General features: G+C 64.1%; 1 protein-coding gene across 1 annotated transcript in view; it reads right to left on the bottom strand.

Annotated features, from left to right (window-relative positions):
• Nucleotides 1-15,046, bottom strand: part of NOTCH1 (notch receptor 1) — a 47,077-nt gene extending 32,031 nt beyond the window's left edge. The window contains exons 1-2 of the mRNA XM_081236898.1: nucleotides 14,757-15,046; nucleotides 12,925-13,006 (exon numbers count right to left, since the gene is read on the bottom strand). Coding sequence (XP_081093024.1) covers nucleotides 12,925-13,006; nucleotides 14,757-14,817 — 143 coding nt within the window. The 5' untranslated portion in view covers nucleotides 14,818-15,046. The remainder of the gene's footprint in view (nucleotides 1-12,924; nucleotides 13,007-14,756) is intronic.
• Nucleotides 15,047-21,262: the final 6,216 nt, after the last annotated feature.

The following is a 21,262-nucleotide window of genomic DNA, read 5'->3' as shown; positions in this document are numbered from 1 at the left end:
GTCAGGACCTGGGGTCCCGTCCCCAAGTTGTGGGTCCCACAGCCGGAGGCTCCTCCCACCCCATAGCCTGGCCCAGCTCTGCCTGCAGTGGGTTCCGGCCGAGAAGCCCTCTCCCCACACCAGCACAGCCTCCTCCCACAGGCTTTCTGCCCAGCACCCTCCAACCCACAGTGTCACCAGGGCCCTGATGACGGGGGCCAGGGAGCATGGATGTCTCATCTCGGTACCCGCACTTCTCCCCAGCGGTGGTCCGTGGTGCTGAACAAAGAACACTAAGGCCCACTGCCAGGCAGGCAGGCCCGCCCACCCCTGGGCAGCTTGGCCAGGAGGTTCTGAGACCCCTGTCCCAGCCCAGGCGACTGGGGCCACCTGCAGACTGAGCAGGGAGACTGAGGCCCAGAGAGAGCAGGACAGGGGGGCGCCAGACTCTGGGTCCCCAGCTCCTCCCCAAGAGGAGCCCAACTGTGTTCCTGGCCAAGGCCTGGGGGGCGGTCCTGGGCTCCTTTGGGCAGAGGCCAGTCCAAGGCCCCCCATATCCCAGTTGAGGGGTCACACCTTCCAGGAGGCACCAGCTGCTAATGGATGATGTGCTCACGGCAGGTGTGGGGGCGTGTTCGGTGACGTCTGCTGGCCGCCCCCCACTGCGCCCACCCGGGGTTCTGGGGTCCTTCCTCACTGGGAACAGCCAGGACAGCTCAGCTCTGGGGAACAGAGCCCCCCGGGGAGACATGAGAGCCAGGGTGAGAGGGCGCCTGGTGACTCCGACGGCCCCTTGCCCTCACCTCCCCAAAGCCCCCAGGACGAAGAGCCACAGCAGGCAAAGTCCCCAGGTTTCTTTCAAGCCTGCAGGATCCTCTGTGCAGATACCTGTCTGAAGGACAGGCTGGGTCCCAGCTGTGACTCTGCTGTGCCCGAGGGGCAACTGGAAGATGGCCCTCTGTGCTCCCCTCATCTCTGCCCCTTTCTGCATCAGGGCATGGGTCAGGTGGGGTGTGCCTGGGTCGGCCCGGAGCGTGGTCGGCCCTCCGTGGGTCTGGAGGCCACAGTGTGGGACTGATGCCCCCTTGCCCGACCTGCCGCCCCACTGCCCCAGGAAGTGACTGCAGGGGGCCAGCCAGCACCTGGCTGAGCTGTGGACTCCCTCCAGCCTGTGCAGCCGCTGGGCTGGGGCAGCTCAGAGCTGCCTGGAGGGGGGGGGGTCCCTGCCCTGGCTCCCATAGCCTCGGGAAGGAGGAGAAGCGCAGTCAGGGCTGCAGAGGGACGGGGGACCCTGGAAAGGGCCCAGCCAGGTCTGATGCCGACAGACCCCAACCCCGAACAACAGTAATCCTCAGCCCGGAATGGCAGCAGCGGGCAGAGGAGGAAACCTGGTCCCAGGCGGGGTGGGGTGTGGAGCGCACTTGGCCCCAGCAGCTGCTCCCAGCACTCTCCGCTCTTTGTCTTGAATCTTTCTCCCAAGTTGTATCTTTGGATGGTTTAAAATATGCTGGAAATAGGAAGTGCCGGAGCACGGGGAAACCCTTTGTGTGGGACGGAAGCCGTCCTCCCGGGAAGCCACCTTTCCCACTGCAGGGAAAACAATGCCCGCCCGCCCGTGGCTCACGGCCCCCCGCGGCGCTCAGAGCTGCCCCACCCTTGACGTGGGAAGTGGCTTGCCCGTCTGAAGGGACGGGAAGGGCCGGTGCAGAGGTCAAGCGGCTTCCCGGAGATGGCCCAGCTGCAGCGGGCAGAGGCAACCCAGACCCACCCATGGGGCAGGGACGGCCGCTGCTTGGCCAGCCCCCCCGGCCCCAGACACTGCAAAAGGCACAGCCAACGGGGCCAGGGTGTCCCGGGAACGAGCTGTCCCGAGAGAGCCCCGGGGGCTGTTGGGCGTGTGAGAAAAGCCTGCTGCCCGCCACGCCCCCACTCTGCTGGGGGAATCTACCAACCACCCCCAAAAGATGGAGTCTGAAGCTGGAGAAAGGCTGGAATGGGCGTCCTTCCCTGGGCTCACCCCAACGGCCCCCTGAGACCCACGTGGACGAGCCTACTGCCCCTACTGCCAGGGGTCCCCACAGCTGCCGGGGGCCCCTGCTCCCAAGCAGGACGGAGCCAGACCTGCGTCCCCAGACGCTCGGATGCAATGAAGGGATGGATGCGCGCGCAGCCTGGCGCCACGGGGAGGGCTTAATCCAAAACTCGATTAATTAAGTCAGCAACTGCAGACCGAGCTCCGCACCAAAGCCAGAAACCATTCTGCAACTTCCCGCCTCTGCTCTCAGGAGCAGATGCCGTCCCGGGGGTTCGGGAAGAGGGAAGGGTGGCCCGGCGGCGCGCCTGTCCTCTCCCGCTGACCAGGGCAGACGCTGGGGGCAGCCCCGCTTGTGTCCAGCGTCTGGTCGAGAATGCAGGGGGAGGACACCAAGGTCCCCCTGACATGGGTCCCAGAAGGAAGAAACTGTGGACACCCCTCTCCCACTCCCAGACCTACTTGGACTCTGCCAGCTGTATCTCGTCTTACTCTTGAAACGGCCCTGCAAGGACACACTGGGCCCATTTTACAGATGAGAAAAGCAGGGCTCAGCCAGGTTATGCCCATGGCACCACCTGGATTTGAATGCAGCTCTTAACCTCTCCTGCCCCCAAGGGTGGCCCGACGCCAGCCACCAGGGCACAGTCAGAGCACAGCCGCCCCCCTAGAGGCAGCTAAAGGGCCAGAAGGAGCTCCCCGGGCAGAGAAGGAATGTGTGGGTCTCCTGCACCCCAGCTGTCCCCCGCCCCCTGCCCCCAGCAGCCTGGATTTCTTGCCTGACCGCCTGCTCTCCCCAGACCGGGAGGGCCGGAGCAGACAATGCATTCTTACAACCCCACAAGATCAGCTGAAACTCAAAACCCCAGATTGGGGGGGTGGTGTCTGGGTGAGAAGCCTGGGAATTGGGGAGCTCCCAGCCGGTGGGTGGGACTACTCTGGGCCCCGGCCCCCCCACACCCCTTCCGGGCAGCAGGAGGGTCCCAGCAGTGCCGGACACCTGTCACCACCCTCACCCACAGTGCCTGCGTGGCCTTCCTTCCTGTCTTGTCTGGCTCTGGGGACGGAGGGGACGGAGGCCACAGCCAGCCACCCCCAGGCCAGGCCAAAGGAGAGCCGGCCCCTGACTAAGCCGCAGCACAGGGCGCAGGCTTCCATGGGACCCCAGGGACCCCCACTAGCGCCCCTCTCTCTGGACCCTTCTCCCAGCTCAGGCAGGCCACCTGCCCACCGCCACCCACCCCACCCAAGGCAGACCACCAGGCTCCCGTGCCCCCCCAGGATCCCGTGCCCCCCCAGGCTTGCACACGGGCCCATGGTATCCCTGGCCATCCACTTACAGCCCTTGTTCTCACCCCAGGCCCAGCACAGTCCCCAAGGCACCGGGGGGCACAGCAAACACCAGAAGACAGAATCCTGCCAGCTGCACCCAGGCCTGCATGGGACAGGCCTGCACTGTCACACACTGGGGCCACCCGGGCATCCTGGGCCAGTTGGTGTGGGTCTAGGGCCATCTGGGGGGCTCTTCCCTGTGGGGAAAGCAGTAGGTTCTTGGGTGGGGCATGACCTTCTGCCCTTGCGTGACCTCGCCCAAATCCTGAGCTTGGCTGGTCTCTGGGAGAGCTTTCTGGACGAGGCCTCAGAGTATTACGAACAAGCTCCAGTGTGGAGTAAAGCTAAGCCGACACGTCCCATCGGGATCAATCCACGGGACCACCACGTGGGACCGATCTGTGATACTTCTCATAGGGGAGCTCAGAGAGGTGAGTGAGCAGCCCGAGGTCACACAGCCCAGCACAGGCCGTGCTATGCATGGCCGCACCACCCCAGCCCGGCCGGGCGGGAGCAGCGTGCTGGAACGGGGGAAGCCCAGTGCTGGGCAACTGGCTCAGACCGAGCCTCCCTGTGTCCTGCAAGCTGGGCCTTCCCAAAACCTGGATCTGCCCACCTGCCTCCACTCCCTGTTCCGTGCCCACGGCTCCAGCCCTCAACCAGGCGCGCACGCCACATACCTGCCGAGTGCCTATGCTGTGCCGGCCCTGGACCCTGGACCACCCGGGAGGACGCCACCACAGTCTGGGCCCCTGCCATGGTGGATGCTGGGACACACAGCCCTGCCTGGCCTCCCCTGTCTGGCTCTCAACCAGACAGGCCTGGGGCCACCCTCATCCTGACCCCGGAGGAGGAAGTGAGGGGAGCCCCGCCCTGTGGGGCTGCCCCCTAGAAGCCGGTACCGGCCTGGGGAGCGGGGTAATGAGACCCTCGGCTGACCCAGAAGGCCCAGAGGTAGTCACCTCCCCCAGCCAGCCCTCTGGACGGACAGGAGACGGAGGCCCCAAGGGGCGGAAGTGTGGCCAGGCCCCCGCCCGTCCCCGCCTGAGCCCAGCCTTTAGCTCAGCATCGCTCTTACTGAAAAGCTCTCAGGGAAAAACACACATACTCAAAACTCTGGCTTCTCCCCCAAACCTCTCATTTCCAGTAACCGTGCAGTTTCGGCTTATCAACAACCGAAACAGAGAGGAAATGGTGGGAGGCAGGTCCCCGCGCCCCAGGCCCTGCTGCTGGGGTGCCGACAGATCTTCCCAGAGGCTGCCGCCCACCTCTTCGCACACGCATCCCCCCGTGGGCCCTCGACGATCTGCCGGGGCGGCCAGGGTCCAGGGCAGCGCCATGACCTCCCAGCAGCTTCTGGGGCCCAGCAGGCTGGCCGATGCTGAAACGGGGCAGGGGGCCTCCCCGGGGCCTGGCAGAGGGGCCGCCGCTCGGCTGTGACGCGTGCTGGCCCATGATCGTGGGGTGAAGGAGGCGGGAGGCCGGGAGGGATCCCCGGAGAAGGGGACGGCCCCGGGCCCGAGCGGCACCTTGGCACCAGGCCCAGAGCCGGGGCTCTTCCCAGCCTCCAGCTGCCTGTCCCCCATCCAGCGTGTCTCAGACCCTCAGTCCCTCTCCCAGGCCCACCGCCCTCACACTAAGGTCCATGTGACGACGCGGGACCCGCCTGCACGAGGCCTCGGCTGGGCTGGGTGAGGCTGGCCTTTCGTGCCACCTGTGCGGCAGGAGTTTGTTCAGCAAATCACAGTGTCAACAGAGGGACAAGGAACCGTTTACCCAGCTGAGAAGAGCAACCAATTCAAGCCCTTCAGAGACACACGACTGACACCCAGCCCGGTGACAGACGGAGCAGGCGGGACGGGCGGGGACGAGGCTCCCACCTCACGGAGCCAGGCCAGGCTGCGCGCAGCAGGGTCACAATGCGGCCGTTTCTTTGGCGAAAATCTCGACACCAGAGCTGGGCCTGGGCCTGGCCTACTGCCGGTGAGAGTGGCTCCCACCCGGCACCCACCTGTCCCCGGGCAGCCGTGGGGTGGGGGTGAGCTCTGTGGGTGCAGGTTCTGGAGCAGCATTTGGGCCTGGCACCTGCCCCACGAGGACTCCCAGATCAAGGCTGGCGGGGGCTGGCAGCCTGCCCGAGCGACTCTCAGGGTTGGGAACCGCGGTGTAGGCGTTGGAGGTGAGGCCTCCCCAGGGCATCCCCCACCCCCGTCAAGGCCCGCTGGGAGCCAGGACCCCGGGCACTCCTTCCAGGAAACCGTAAGGGCTGCCACCATCGCTCAGGCGGAGAGAGGCTCCAGGTCAGACCTCCAGGATGGCCCCCAGCCCCAGTCCAGGAGAGCCCAAGACCCCCCAGTGCAGCACGTGGCAGGGGGCCCCAGGAGGCCTGAGCCGCAGAGTGGGGCGCACTGCCTGGCAGAAGAGGCCGGGCCCTCTGGAGGTGTCCACACCCCACCTGATGGGTGCCCACTCAAGGCAGCAGCTTGGTGTCAGGAAGGCAATGCTTAACCTAATACACCCCAAAGCGTGGACGACAGGATGATGACCCCGGCCCCCGAGCCTGGGGGAGTGGACGGCGAGGTCAAGGGCCCCCTTTCCCAGAATGCTTCCATCGCAGGGGCAGAGGGTGCGGGGGGGGGGAACCCTCAGCAAGAAGGGACCCCTCAGTGGTGAAACCCTGGGAAGGGGTTCTGTTCCCGTAGTTCCATGCACCCCAGAGATGCGTAGAGAGCTACCCCACTTGTGACGCGGGGACCAGCTCGACCCTCCCCACTGGGGCCGAGCAGGTTTCCAAATGCTAACACCGTAGGAGGGCCACTTTCTCAAGGGCCCGCGGGCCCCTCTGGTGCCCTGTAGGAGACACGGAGCCTCCCTGAGCCCCGAGGGCCACTTGGAGGGGACCCATCTGTGGCTAAGAGCGAAGGGCCAGACCCCTGGCCCTCTCTCCTGTCACATAAGGCTGAGTGCCTCCCGCTAGGGGTGCACCCAGTAACTCTGAGCTGACCCTGAGGGTCCAGGAAAGGATGTGCTCCCACCCCAGGAAAAGGCCGGGAAGCAGGCAGATGACGTGGGCAGGGGCCGAGGGTCTCACATCCAGAGCCTTACCGCCCGCCGCTGCCCCTAGCTGCGCCTCCTGCCTGCGGCTGCACTGCCTGCTGACCTGTCCCAGCCCATCTGCCCGCCGTTTCCACGGTGGACTCACTCCAAGGCCGCGGCAGGCCTGGGGCACCCGGGCGGGGTGTACCCACAGCACTGGCCTCGCACCGCAGTCGGTTAAGGCGTCTGCCCTGAAGCCTGGCTCTGAAACAACGGGCCTCCTTCTCCTGCACAGGCCGGGCCTGCGTCTGCCTTGCCCGCCCAGACCCAGCCCCAGCACCTAGTAAGTGCTCAATAAAAGTCCGCTTTCCCCTCGCATTCCTGACGCCGGGCAGGTGGGGCACTGGCCCTGGAGCCCTGTGTGCCCCTCCTCTGGGCCCGCTGGCGCTCAGCCGGCGCCAGCCAAGGCCCAGGGGCAGGAGCCGAGGCCGCAAGCTGACGTGGAGCCCTGAGCAGGCTGGGACTGCGGGCACACTGGGCCGTCCTAACGAATACACCCAATATGTGCCGGGCCCCACTCGAGGGGGGCTCCGTGGTTGCCAGGCCGGCGGCCACACAGGCACGGAAATGAGCACCAACTCCTCCAGGAAGCCTTCCGTACATCCACCACCCCAAGCACCCACCTCCTCTGGACTTCTGTCCAAGACCACATAAGGACTAGGACGCTGGTGCCACCGCCAGCCAGTCCCTGACAGTCTCAGGCAGGTCAAGTCCAGCGCCCAGAGGAGCGAGGCACGGACACGCACACTGAGTGAAAGAAGACAGGTAAGAGAGAGGAGAGGCATGATTCCACGTGTGTGAAACGTCCAGAACAGGTAACGCCAAGGACAGATAGTAGATGAGTGCTCACCAGGGGCTGGCGGGGAGGAGAAGGGCGAGTGCCTGTTTAATGAGTACGGGATTTTGTTCCCGGTGATGAAAAAGCTCTGGAACTAGATACAGGCGACGGTTCCACAACCTTGTGAATGTGCTAAATGCCACTGAAATGTACACTTTAAACAGCTAAAATCATAAAACTTAGGATATGTGCAACTGACCACCAAAAAGCAAATATCGATCCCCCCCCAGTCTAGTCGTCAGCTCCCTTGTTCTCAGAAAGCAGAGTCGGGGAGGGTGGCAAGGCCTCGAGAAAGGAGATGCCGGGGGAGAAGCCAACAGAAGCCACTCTGGCAGAGGGCCTTCGTCTGCCCGCCAGCCCCTCCTCTGCAGTACCTGTCAATCACTGCTCCCTCTCCAGTGGGTGTGTCCCCAGCCCAGCGGGCCACCAGAGCCCAGAGCTGGCCCCAGACCAGCAGAAGCTGCCCTGCTGCACAGCCAGGTCTGACTCCTGGGCGCCTCTGCACTCCACCTCTCCACCTCTCTCCCACCATGCTGCTGCCCACTGCCACCATCCGGGCATCTACAGGCCCATCCCAGGGTCCTGTGGGGATGCAGTTGGAAGGGAGCTCCAGGGGCCACCTAACCCCATACCTTCACGTACAGAGGAGGAACCTGGGGCCCAGAAAGGAGACGCGAGTCCAAGGGGGCACAGCAAACCAGAGCCAGCTGGCTCTGTATCTGCTAGATTGTCTGCGGCGGGGCATGAGGTGGGGCCCACCAGAGACAGCCCCACCGGGAGCTTCAGGACCGTCAAACACATCCTGACCCACAGTCGTGATGCCCCGAAGCCAGCCACTCATTAAAGCCTCTGGAAAGAGTCTGAAAAGTTCTGGATATGCCCGTACATGAAGGCAAAAGCTGATGCAAGCTGGCCTCAGATCCCCACCCCCTTTCCCAGCCTCTTCATCTCTCAGCCTCAGTTTTCCCAGCCTGGGGAAACTGGGGGTTTAGAAAAAAGCAGAGCTGGCCACCACCCCAAGGGGGTATGAGCCTGGTGAAGAAAAGTCTGCTGGGGGTTTTACGAGGCCGGATAAAAGCAGCTGTCTGTGTGTGGAGGCATTATCGTTACATTATTGAGGAAAGCAATCAGGATGCTCAATCAACTCTGCAAAGCCACATCCTTTCACTATTTATAGACAAGACACGAAGCAGGAAAGGTGCCCTCCCCACCCCAGGAGGGCGCACCCCCTCAGCCCAGCCCGGCACTGCCCAGTGGGCCCCACCTGCCAGCGACAGCCATGGCCACCCATCAGAGTCACGGTCAGTGAAGAAGAGAGCCAGTCCCAGCTCTCATGGGACCTTAGGGCTGCCACCCAGCACTTGGGGACTGGAGCTGTGATGCCCTCTGGACCCGCCCCCCGCCCCTCCACTCCAGCTTCCCGGGGTCCCAGCACCCAGCCCACGCCCCCCGCCACCCAGACCCCACTCAGCTGTCCTGACGAAGAGCTTCTCCTCCATCCGCTATCTGCCCTGCCCCACCCTCTTCCAGCTAAGGGCACAGTTTTCTTTCTTTCTCTTTGTTAAAACACGTCACTATTATTTTCTCAATGGAAAAAACGTTGGCTGCTGTACAGAGGCAGGGCCAGGCCCCAGAAGGCACCTTCCTGCAGAGATCGTGTGTTCCTTGATGTCCCTCTGCAGTCAGAGGCAGGAGGTGAAGCTTTCTAGCTGACGCTGTGCGTTTACCGTGTGTTTTTCTAACCCTGCGTCCTTGGAGCCCGGGCTCTGCATAAACAGAGGAAGTCCTGTACAGACCTTATTCGCTCTCAGCCTAGGAGTGAGGATGAGAATTAACCTGTTCCCTCCACCCCCACCCCACGCCTCGCCCAAGGCTCGCAGGTGACTCACTGGAAACAGACGGACCAGGTGACAGAGACGCAAAACGTTCCATCCCTCTGCAGCCGGGCAGCCCAGTCACTTCCACCCAGCCCTCTGAACCTCCTCTTTTAAGGGAAGTTGTCATCCCCGCCCTGTTTCCTCACAGAATGGCCAGCAAGGGCCCGGGGCAGTGCAGGCAGGATGCGGCAGTGGTTAGGAACACACGCTCTGGAGAAAGAGCTAGGGCCGGGCTCCACTCTGCGCTGTGTGATGCTGGGGCCAAGTGCCACCTTCTCTGTGCTCCGTTACATGCCTGATCCCCATGGTTATGGGGTTGCTCCGAGCCCCACCCACCGTGCTCACCTCCACCTGACACGTCACGTGTTCATGCTGCCTCTCCTGCCCCACACCGGAAAGTGGACTCCACGAGGGCAGGGGCTGTGTCTGCCCTGAGCCCACGGTGCCCAAGTCCAGAGCAGAGCCCAGCACACGACAGGCGCGCAGAACCGCAGATGCAAACAAGGAAGGCACCGATGGGAGCCATCGTGGGCGATAGTCCTCCGAATTGGCCAGCCCCTCCCAGGCAGCACGCCGGCTCGGGCCCAGCAGGCTGCACCTTTCGGGTTGTCTGAGTTAACTCATTAGCCAACTAAACACTCTCAAATGAGGATCCTGAAACCAGCAGCATCAACTCAAAAGGAGAAGACAGGGAGGAAACGGACCCTTGCCCTGTGCCTGCTGCGTGCCCCACTTACGCAACCTTATGCATCACCAAGAGATCAATCGTGGGTCAGCCCCGAATGACAGACTGGTTGCGGGGGGTCGGGGGGGGCGGTCTGGATTCAGGTGACCCAATGACCTGAGGTCACGAAGCCACTGGGCGGCAGAGCCAGGCCTCAAATACAGGATCGTCCAAAGCTGAGGGCCACCACACGCTGGCTGGCCGGACTTCCCTCCCAGGTACCCTGGGTACGACGACGGTGCAGCCCACTTCTGCAATCACCTGGAAGACGCCCTGGTAAAATTCTGAGCTTCTCGCAGGCAGGGGGAGCATCTGAGCCATCCTGGAGCCTCAGCTCCCAGCCCAGCACCCAGCAGCAGCCCCCCCCACCAACAAGCCTTTCAGACGCACGCTCACCCCACAGATGGCAGCCCCCAGAGGCCTTCCCACACCGCCACCCCAATCAAAAGGAAAGAGAGGGAGCCCACTTCGGTATCTCCTCAGCACTGGTGGGGCGGCACGGGGGCTGGAGACGCGCAGAGGGTCGCAAAGACCTGCCTTAGCCTGCCCCCCGGGGCCACCAGCCTCCCCCGGCAGCCCCCGAGCCGCCACACACAGCCACTGTCCAGAGACAGCCCTCCGCCCATGGGGACACGCAGCCTTCCCACCGCGGCCACTGGCCAGCCAGGCAGCGGCTCTCTGTGACTTCCCGGAGGGCCTTCACACCAACACGAACCTCTTTTTCCCACCCTGAGCCCTGCAGACACCTGACTGGCAGCTTCTGGGGAAGGTTCCTTCTCTTTGGGGTGGAAACAGATGAGTCACCTGCTATTAACGCGCCTGGCACAATGACACCACCGTTTCCCACGCCCTGGCCATGCGGGAGCCAGCAAATCAACAAGAAAGTCAAGGAACTTTCTGAGGGTCCTGGCTGGATGCTGCCGAGCTAGAACTCACAGCCAGGTCAGCAGGGCTCCAGAAGCCTGCACCCTGACACCTTTGAGGAAAGAAAGTGGCTCCCTCTCAGCTGGGAGAGCAGGGCCTCCCCCATGAGCAGACCTCCCGGGGCCTCCGTGCAACGGTGGGTGATGGGCGAGAGCGGGAAGGCACAGGCCCCAGGGTGGCCGCAGCGCCCCCCAAACTGCCCGGGGAGCCTGGACCCATGCCTTTGCAGAGCCGGGACCGGCCGGCTGGTCGTGGCTCTGATACCCTTGCCTCCCACCCGGGGTGCCCAGTGGTGCAGCCTCTGAGGACGGCGCTTCCGTTCATCTTCCAAGTGGATCTGTGGGGTGTGCACAATGGGGTCTCTGTGTGCCGAGCCCGGCCGGGTGCCAGGCCAGACAGGCAGGCTTCCCGCCAAGGGGGGGGGGGGCGGGGCGCCGGGCCCAAGGGAGGAGAAAGGCCGGCACCACAGCCCTGATCCCTAGCCGTCTTGGGGGACAGGACTCCCAAAGTGCCCAGGCTTGGAGAGCGGGAGAGCACGCCCCTGTCCCCTTGAAGTGCCTCACCCTGAGGCCAGCGAGTAAGCCGCAGCAGCCTGTACCCCAAGGCACCCCCTTCCCCGCCCAGGCAACACTCGGCTGGAACATTGGCCCCGGGAGGCCCCGGGCTGTCCCGGCTCCCCGGTCAGACAAGAAGAGACTGCTCCCACTTTCCTCAGCACAGCACTCCCCCCCACCCTCCCAAAGCCCTCTGCAGAAATGTGGAGGCTGCCCCCCGCCCCTACACACAGACACACACACCCCCCAGTGAGCTGAGCGGCCAAGCTGTAGCAGGAGCTCGAGGGGCGGCAGGGAAGGAGTCTGCATTCTGGGAAGCCACGCATAATTAATCACCCAGCATTAATCCACCTCCTCAACAATAGCCACTGCACTTCCACTGAATCCCAGCTGTCGGTCTCTGAATGAAAGGAAACAAGATTTAGGGCATCAAGCGTCGGTGAGGCTCTTCTGCAGGAGAAAAAGGCCCCCAAAAAGCAAAAAAAAAAAAAAAAAGTAGTGCGCATTCATTAGCGTCTGACAAAGACACAATGCGCTTTGTCCATTAAACTGCTCACAGACCTGCTTAATTGGCTTCAGTCTGGGGAGGGTGGGAGGCAGTGGAAGGAGGGGCTGCTTGCCCACTGGCTGGGCAGCCGTGAACCGGGCTGGGGGTTGTCAAGGGAATGGGTCCTCAGCAGTTGGAATGAGGGCGCGCCACTTGGGTAGCCTGGGGAGGGGGGCGTTTCTCCAGCCGCCAAGCACCTCCTCATTATTCCCATCAGGGACGAACTCAAGTTGAAGGGCATCAGCCACAGCAGAAGAACTTCCCTGAGGCTGACTGGTACCCAGAGGCAGGCAGCCAGGCAGTAGATTCTAAGCAGATTACCCGACCACAGACCTCAGTTCACAGCTGAGGACCCAAGGCTGGGAAGGTGAAGGGCCAGCCGGTTAGGAGGCCAGAGCTGCAGATGCCAGGACAGAAACCAAGTTTCTGGCAGGCACTCCCACCCCCGCACCCAACGGAGGTGGGCACAGCCAACAAGCCAACAAGTTCCAACTTCCCTTCCCCAACCTCACCTGAGGCCAGAGAGAAGTAGGCAGGGGAGGCAGAGGGCTGGGAAGGGTGGGTTTGGCTTTGAAATGGTCAGTTTCTGGCTGAGAGGCATCACCTGCCCAGGAGGCGCTCACCTGCCCAGAAGAGGTGCACTCCCCGGTTGGCAGGGCGGTGAGGGCTGGGCCTCTCTACAGTTGCTCCAGAGCCTCCCCGGAAGGTCAAATTATTTCACAGGGACTTCGGAAAGAAATGGGGTACCAGCGATTCCCACCTAGCTCCCCGGGAGCCTGGGGTGGCCCACAAAGGAGCGCTCCAACCTCTATGGGCCAGGCCAGCTCCACACGCAGCATAATTGCTGGTGATTAAGTAATTGCCAGACTTTGTCCAATAAAACTAGCACGTGACTGCGCCCGGCCTTCTGGGCCATCTCCAGAAGACAATGGCCTAGTGTTCTGTCCCTGCTGGCCCGCCGCAGAAGGCAGGGGCTCTGCTCCGGACAAAGCAACAGGTCCCTGCAGGGGCGCATACTCACACACAGGCCTCGGTGCCGTTGGGAAACACTTCACACTTCCCGCCATTCAAGCAGGTCTCGCTGGGCTGGGAACATCGCAGGCCTGGGGAGAGGCAAAGGGAGACGTCAGCCTGGCCAGCACCCCAAGGGGCACTGCCCACCCCTCACCTCCTGTCATGGGGTTGCTGGGGACCGGGGGCCCCAGGAAGCCTGGCATGAACCCCAAGGGGATTCAACATTCCGCCCAGAGTTCTGGGGTCAGCAGTGGAGGGAGGGGGAGCCCGCTGATGGGGGGGCGGGTGGCTAGGTCACGCTCCAAGTGGTGGCGGGGTGGCCTGAGACGCCTTGGGGACAGCAGTGGAGGAAAGCTGGGATGACCCCGGGCCACACTCCCCAAGTTCTCACTCCCCACCCCGTCTTCGCTGCGGACCCTGGCTGGGCTGGGGCCCCTATCCAACCACCAGGATTGTCTTGCTGTTCAAACAAGTTCTTCGAGGGGGCGGCGCTGAGTGGGGGGTGGGCAGCCCTGGCCACACTCAGCTCCTCCGCCCGTGGGAAAATGCGACAGCTGCAAGGCCCGCTGCCCCTCCCGCCAACAAAGAGCCGGCCCGGAGGAATCAGAGCGGCCCATTGTCGCGCCAGGGCCGCCTCCTGGGGCACCGGGACTGCACCCCGGGGACCGGGCCGCGCCTCCACCGACACCCAATACCAGCTCCCCAGGGCAGACATCTTCAGTGGCAGCCCCCACACACACACACACCCAGGGGAGGGGGATGAAGATGCTCCATTTGGAAGGAATTCGACCCCATTCCCTGGAAGGGGTCAACTAATCAAGCCCGTGCCTCTCCCTCTTACCAGGGCTATGTAAATTAAGCCCCCCATGGGGGCCGGGGCGGGGTGTGACACCAAACCCTAACTTCAGGAACCAGGGAGCTAATACTCCCTCCAACTTTTAGGGGAAGAGAAGAATTAATCACCATCCGATTCCTCGGAGATCCTCTTGATGTGAAGTGGAAAGAGGAATGACCGCCCCCCCACCACGCCGCCCCCCACCCCGCAAGGTTTCCAAACTTGAACTCCACGAAGTGCAAGTCCCACCAGCAGCAGCAGTCTTCCGCACACACGCCCCCCCCCCCAGAAATTGTGAGCCGGGATGGGGGCAGCGACCCGGTGTGGGGAGGGGACACCGCGGGCGGGGCGGCCAGGAGCCCGGGGACGCCTGGGTCCGCGCCCCTCGCCCCGGCCCTGCGCAAACTCTCTTACTCGGGAAGGAGGCCGGGCCCGCCGGGCCCGCCCAACTCCCCTCTGCCCACCACGCCCGGCGGCCGGGTCCGGCAGTGCGGCTCCGTAAAGACCAGCGCGGCACCCCGGACCCCACGCTCCACGCCCCAACATCCGCCCCCGGCGCGGGCAAGAGGCAAAGAGAAAAGATAAATGGCCCCAAAGCAACAGGAAACCAAAACCGACTCGATTCAAATCGAAAAGTAGTAGGCAGCTCGTCCGCCCGCCCCGGCGGCGAGCCCCACGCGCGGCTGGCGAAGGACGAGCCCAGGACTGGGTCTCCCGGGCCCCCAGAGGCCCACGCCCGGCTTCAAACCCGACTTCAAACCCGGCCCCAAACTCGGTTCCAGGAGCAAGCCGCGTGAGTCCGCCCCGATGGGGCAGGCGGAGCGGGGGAGGGTCAGTCCTTCTCCCCGAGCCCGGGATTCCGGCCCCTACCCTGCCCCAGGTCGCCCGGTCCCCCTCCCCACCCTGGCCGCCCGCTCCCAGCCACCCGGGGCGCGCGCCTAGGGCGCCGCCAAAAGTTTCCGAAGGCGCGGAAAGTTGCGGGCTCGCGGCGGGCGGTCGCCTACCTCGTGCGGCGAGCGCGGGCAGCAGCGCCAGGCAGAGCAGGGGCGCCAGGAGAGGCGGCATGCCTGCCCGCCGGCTGCCCGCTGCGCCCGGTGGCGGCCTCCTGCGCCCGGCCGGCGGGGCTCGGGCGCACACGCGCGCTCCGGACTGTCCCACGGGCGGTGGCGGCCCGCTACTGCCCTCTCCTTCCTGGCTGGAGGGCGACGCTGCGCTCTCGCGACCTCGCCGGCCCGTCTCCGCGCCCGCGATCGTTCCTCCGCTGCGCCCGCGCCCCGCGCCCCGCACCCCGCACCCCTGCGCTCCCTCCCAAGGCCGAGGCACTAGTGAGACTCTGGGCCGCCGTGCGCTCCGCCCCCGCCCCGCCGACCCCGCCCCCGGGGCCCGCCCCCGCCGATCCCTCCGCAGCCGTCGCCCCCTCGCTGGCCGCGCCCCTTCGCGCGCCTGGACCAGCCCTGCGCCTTCTTGGGGTGGGGCGCGCGTCCCGAACCCGGGTCCTCCGGGGTTGGGGGCCGCGGCGGTGCGGAGCGGGGTCGGGGCCCGGCCCTAGGGACTACTTCTCGTTCGAAAGTTTTCGGAGGCCAAAAGTTTGGTCCGTGGCTGCGGAAGGATCCGGTTCTGTCCTCAGCAGCGCTTGGCGACAATTGACAACGATTTGCATCTCAAAAGCGGAGGAGGCGCGGGGCGAGTGGGGAAAGGGGAGCCTGCGGGAGGCCGTGCCCCGCGAGGAGCTGGGCCCCGGCAGGTGGGGAGGAGCTGCCGAAGCCCCGTTTGGGGGACCCTGGGAGGCGAGCTCTGGGAGAAGTCGCGCCCTCGGCAGTCCTGGGTGCACCCCTGGCCCGGGGCTCCAATCTCAGGAGCCCGTGGTCACAACTTTAAGCCTCTGAGAGATCGAGCCCAGACACCCGTGGCTGTGAAAGTCGGGGCACTTGACCCTGAGGGATGGTGGCACCAGGGCCGCAGCCTCTGCAAAGGGTGCTCTGGGTGCCCCAAGGAAGCATCCTGGGGCCAATGCCTGATACCTGGCCAGACGGATTGCGCACCAGCTCCCCCAGGAGGGACCCACCTCTAGACGCCCCTTGGTCACTGTCCTACCCCTTCTCGGGTGCCTCCAGCCTAAGGAGCCCGGCAAAGCACCCGTGGGCCGAGCAGACCTGGTGCTAGTGCTCACGCAGCCCTGGGCCCCTCCCACGTGCTCCTTCCAGATGATTTATTTCTCCACCACGATGCCAGATTTGGACATCCTGTGCCAGCCCGGGTTAAGTGCTGGGCGTCCAAAATGCCTGCCATAGACCCTACTAAACCAAATTTTACAGCCTTGCACTGGGTACGGCACCGCCCTGCGTTGGGGGTCGGGGTGGGGGCTTCCTGGAGGAGGTGATACCAGAGGGGAGCCTTAAAGGCTGAGAGGGACCTAGCAAGGTAAAGGGTCCGGGGCAGGAGAACCCTCAGGGATGCAGAAATCCCAGAGGCTGGCTGACAAGCAGCCCTTGCCAGGGAGGCCCAGAGAGGTGGGCAGAGTGGGGTTGCCTGATCGTGGGCAGACCACACACCTGACCCCAACCCGCCCTTCTTGGCACACCTGTTGCTGGGCACTGGTGGCGGCTGGGCTGCTGCTGGGAGCACAGGAGGGACAGCCGGTCCAGGCCCCCGGGCAGCTGCCACTGGAGCCACCCTGGCCTGCCGCCCCCCAGAAGCTGGCGGCGCTTCTCAGAGCCTGGGGTAACTTCTCTCGGGGTCAGTGCCCAGGAGAGGAGGCGTCTGGAGACAGCAGAGATGTTTATAGAATGGCAGCCAGGCAGCCTGGAGGAGCAGATTTTCCGTAGAAGGAAGAGGGGGGTTGCGAAGTCTCTCCATACCTCCCTCCAGCTCACAGTCTCAGGGCTCTGCACACCACAGCCGCTTCGTCTCCCAGGGATGGACTGAGGACCTCAGGCCAGGCACTCCTCCGGGGCCATTGCCTGTGTGTCCTCCATCGGAGCTAGCGTCTCTGCCGATAGGCCCCAGGCCGAAAGTGAAGGCCCACCCAGCCCTGGCTTGGGAGCAAGTTCTCACCCTTCCGTCAAGGGGCAGCCCTGGCGGAGGGCGCTTGGGAGGAGGAGAGTCTTACCTGGGTCTGCCCGGCTGTGCCCAGTACCCTGGGCCTCTGCCCAGGAGCTGGGCTTCTCATTAGCCCGTGGTAGACAGCGCAGCTAGGCCTCCCAAGCTTCTAAGCCCTGTGCCACCTGCTTCCTGGGATATCCCATGGGCAACCGGGCCCCCCCCCCCAAGGAGACCCTGGGAAAGCCAGGAGTGCCTGGGGCTGGGGAGGGGCTTGTGTGAGGCCAAGGACAGGGCCTGGGCTGGGCCTCCCTCCCCTCCAGGCCCTGGCAAGTGGGCACGGAGCTTTTTCATTCACAAATTCACAAATTAGGCCGGGGATCTCTGGCCTCCCCTTCTCCTCTCTTTATCAAGCTTCCCAGGCCACGGGGTTTGAGGGAGGTGAGGACTGGGCGTCCCCATGGCCTGGATCCTGGAGACCTTCTCTTACAGGATGGGCAGCCTAGGGGCAGCACTGGTTGGGGCATGTTGGGGAAGACAAGGAGAAACAGGGAGGGGAGGGGAATTTGGGGTGCTGGCCGCTTCCAGAGCCCAGTGGGAGGGTGGGGCCTGGGATGGTCAGAAGTTGAATCAGGGTACGGCAATGGGACACCACTTGGGGCTTCCTGCCTGGCTTACGTTGGGCGCCGGGGCCAGGTTCGCAGGGAAGTCCCCTGCACAGGCCGCTGAAGGCAGAGCCCCCGAGCTGTCTGAAGGGCCTGGGACCAGTGGGGGTGAGGCTGCAGGTCTGGCCCCCAGAGGTGAGTGTCCAGCGGCCACTCTCTTCTCCAGGGTCCAGCTCGCCGGGCCCCGAGGGGGAGACGGCCCTCACGCTCGACACCCCAGGCTGAGCTGGGTCAGTTCCCCTGTCTCTTGCCTCCAGAGGTACAGGGATGCCATCGTCAGGATGGGCTGAGCTGACATTGGCCCATTCCTGCCCCGCAAAGAAAACCCACCCGAGCCCCCTCCTACAGGGGGTCCAAAATGACTTGGCCTGCTTGGTGGGTGGGGGGAGCATGTTTAAAGCTCCCCCCGATTCTAAGGCGCAGCCAGGCTGAGACTCCTGGTCCCGGGGCCCCAGCTCCTCTCTTTCCTACAGTGGTTGTTCTTGGCACTTCAGATGCGCCCCTGTGACCCCCGCAGCCCGGGGGTCGGGGTAGCGTGATGCGCGTGACTTTTCCGAGACGCTGTGACAAGACTGGTTCTGGGTCACCCAGGTCCCCGCCTGGCTCTTCAGCAGGCAGATGGGCTCCGGAAGCCTGTGGCAGGCTGTCTGTGACCGCGACAGGGCTGCTCCCGCCCTGCCCTCGTGTGCTGCTCCCAGCTTGGTGTGGGTGACGGCGGCCCTGAGGCAGAGGAGACAGGGTGTCAGGAGGAGGGGTGAGGGCTCGGGGGCGGGCCTGAGAGTGGGGGACCTGTGATGGGCACACCGGCCTGACCGGGTCGGGGGCAGACCAGCCAGGGCAGCTGTGGGGCGATTCCAGAACACCAGGGGTAGGGCTCGTCCACCTTTGGAATTGTCAAACGTATCTGAACTGCTTGCAAAGAGAGAGCCCAGGGGCCTGAGACGTGTCCAGCCTCCTACCCCGCCACAGCCAGGCCCAGGCCCGGCACCGGACTCTGTGACCAGCAGGCCCACTGAGGGACCATCACTGCTCCCTGGGCTCAGTCTCCTCCACTATCAAGAGATTTCCAAAGTCCTGTCTACCTTTTTCTACTTGAAACCAAGCCAGAACACTTCCAGAGGATTGAGCGTTTTTCCCGGACGTGGTTTCAGTGGCTGTGTGGCGTGGCTTCAGGTGGACGGGCCAGGGCTAGCTCCCCAGCCCCCTGCGCTGGACCCCGGGCTGGGCGTCCCTGTGCGCTTGCGCGTGGAAGCTCCACTAGTTCCTCGATGTTCTTGCCCAAGGTGGGATTCAGGCCGACGTTGGAGGGCTTCCCCTCATCCTGAGAAGGGAAGGGGCAGGCTGGGGTCTAGAGTTTGCTTTCCTGCCCGCCCTCGCCCCCAAGCAGCGATCCACTGTCGCCCAGGCCCGGATGTGCACCCACCTGTCTGTGCTGGGAGTGGGCCGGTTGGGGCCACCTGCAGGTGCCGGCATTTCCCCTGGGCCAGCTTTGCCAGGCCTGATGGGGGAGGCCCCCTGGTGCCCTGCATCCCAGGCCACCTGCAGTGGGTCAGTTCCCCGCTCTGCTGTCTGCGTATCATGTCCTCTGCTGAAATGACCCCACCCTCATCGGCCTTCTCCTCCTCCGGGAAGCTGTCACAGAGCCCCGGGGCCTCCCAACTCCTGCACCATCATACGGTATTCCTTGGGGGGTGCGGTCCCGGATGTAGGGACCTGTCACTGTGTGTCCTGGCCCCTCCACGAGATGCAGACTGACCCACGGCTAACAGACAGCTCCATAATGCGGGACCCTGCCCCAGGCCCTGCCCTGCTGAGGGTCCTGACCATCTGTCACCCACAGTGGTCACTCCTTGGAAGCCCCAAGGCCTCTTGGCAGCTCAGGGCCAGGAAGCAGGTTGGCTGTGAGCCCCGCTGCTGCCCACGAAGCCCAGGAAGGAACGTCAGCATCCCAGAGGCAGGCACAGAGCCTGGGGAGCGTGTTGCCCAGGCAAGTCCCCTGACAGGTAGCTGCCGCCCTGAGCAGGTGAGCCGATGCAGCCCAGCTGGTGTGGGCTCCGAGGGCCGCAGGACTGGCCCTGGTCCTTGTCATTGGAGGAATGGGCTGTGGGGCAGCCAGAGGAGCACAGGCCCTGGCAGAGACCACCTGCTTCTCCCCAGACCCCTGGACTAACTGCTCAGGGCACTGACCCCAACGGCAGGGGGCCCTGGGCCTGATCTCCCAAGCTCTGAGAAGGAGAGGCCTGCCTGGACCTCTCCAGGCCCCCCTGACCCCCTCAGCTGCCCACAGAGCCTGGGCGGAACTAGGCCTCGGGTTGGATCACTCAGGGTTCAGTGGCCCACCTCTGGGTGCCCCTGAGGGACAGCCGGCCTCAGAGGAGGAAGAGCCTGCCCAGACTCCAGGGCACTCCAGGCTGGGCCTGCTGAAATCAAGGAGGGACCCCGGTGGGGCGGGGTGGGGCAGGGCAGGGCTCGAGCTGACCTCTCCTGGCAGGGGCTGGCAGAGGGGCTGCAGCAGGGACGCTGTCACCGTGCCCGCTTTACGCGCACTCATGCTCTGAGGGGGCTGTGGAGCCCAGCCCGGGTCTGGGTCTCCCCCTCCCACCCCGGGGGGATCCTGGGACCCCTGCAGAGCTGGCTGAGAGTGAGGCTGGCTCTGGGGAGCTTCCACCCGGCCTGGCCCTGCTGGCTGCAGCTCAGAACTTTCTCCAAAGAGAAAGGGCCCCGAGGGGGCTGGGGTCGGGGGGGGGGGAACTGCTTGGCCCCATCCCTCAAGCTTCAGTAGGAGCCTCTGCAGACCTGAGTCACTCACCCAGGGAAGAGCCAGCCAGGCTCCCTCCTCCCCTCCCTCCCCTTCCTTCTTTCCTTCCTTCCTCCCTCCCTCCCTCCTCCCTCCTTCCCTCCTTCCCTTTCTTCCTTTCCGGGGTTAAAAATAGCTGGAAATTACCTTCTAAAAAAAGTCCATTTTTATTTTTACAGGGAAGGTATAGGCTTCTCACAGCAAACTCTTTCTGCCCCAGCGGGAATTGCTGGAAGGAAGCCAGTAAGTAGTCCCCGCAGACCGTTTGTCCCCCGCACTCTCTGCACCATGCCCCCATCCCCACCGGCTGCCCTGTCCTGGAGGCGGGCCTTCCGCAGGGAGCCTCAGCCCCTCAGCAAGTTTCTCAGGGCCGCCTGGGTTTCTTCCCATTTGCTCCAGACACATTTAAACATGTCTAGGGCTTCCCCCTCCCCCATCCTCCCCCCAGCGGCCCCCTGTTACAAAGAAAACGGGCCTGGAAATCAGGGTTTGGGTTACAGGGAGCACAGGGAATCGCGTTCCCGAGGTAAACGGAGCACAGGCATTAGCAGGTACGGCACATCTGTGAGTTATTTTCACGTCTCCAGGGGGAAGGGAAAAAACCCCAACAATCCTTAAGTAAGACCAGAATTCTTCTATATTTCTGCCTTGACAGCTAAGGAAAAAATTTGCCAAAAACCAGAGGCGCTGCTGAGTGTTGGCGTGGGAATGTTAGTTTAGTCAGAGACTTGCTCTGGGCCATTTAAATAAAAACAGGCACTTTGGTGGCAAATGCCAGTGGGCCGAGCCTGCGACTGGAGCTTCTGCGATCCAGAGGGGCTTTTGCAACCCCCTCTCGCGTCCCTTTTTCTTGGGCCTTTCCAGCCCCCTTATCTTCATAATCAGCATCTCGTGGGTAAACATTCATTGCAATAATTCTCAAAACTCAGCAAGGAAAGCCGCCTTTCACGTGGCCGCAGCTGGAGAGAGGACCGCTCAGCCGTCGGAGCCGCCCCAGGGGCCTGCAGCC

The sequence above is a fragment of the Mesoplodon bidens genome, assembly GCF_964165515.1.
Source record: "Mesoplodon bidens genome assembly, chromosome: 6".
NCBI classification, from domain to species: Eukaryota; Metazoa; Chordata; class Mammalia; order Artiodactyla; family Ziphiidae; genus Mesoplodon; species Mesoplodon bidens.
The sequence above is the reverse complement of the archived record's forward strand: the minus strand, read 5'-3'. Positions and strand labels throughout refer to the sequence as shown.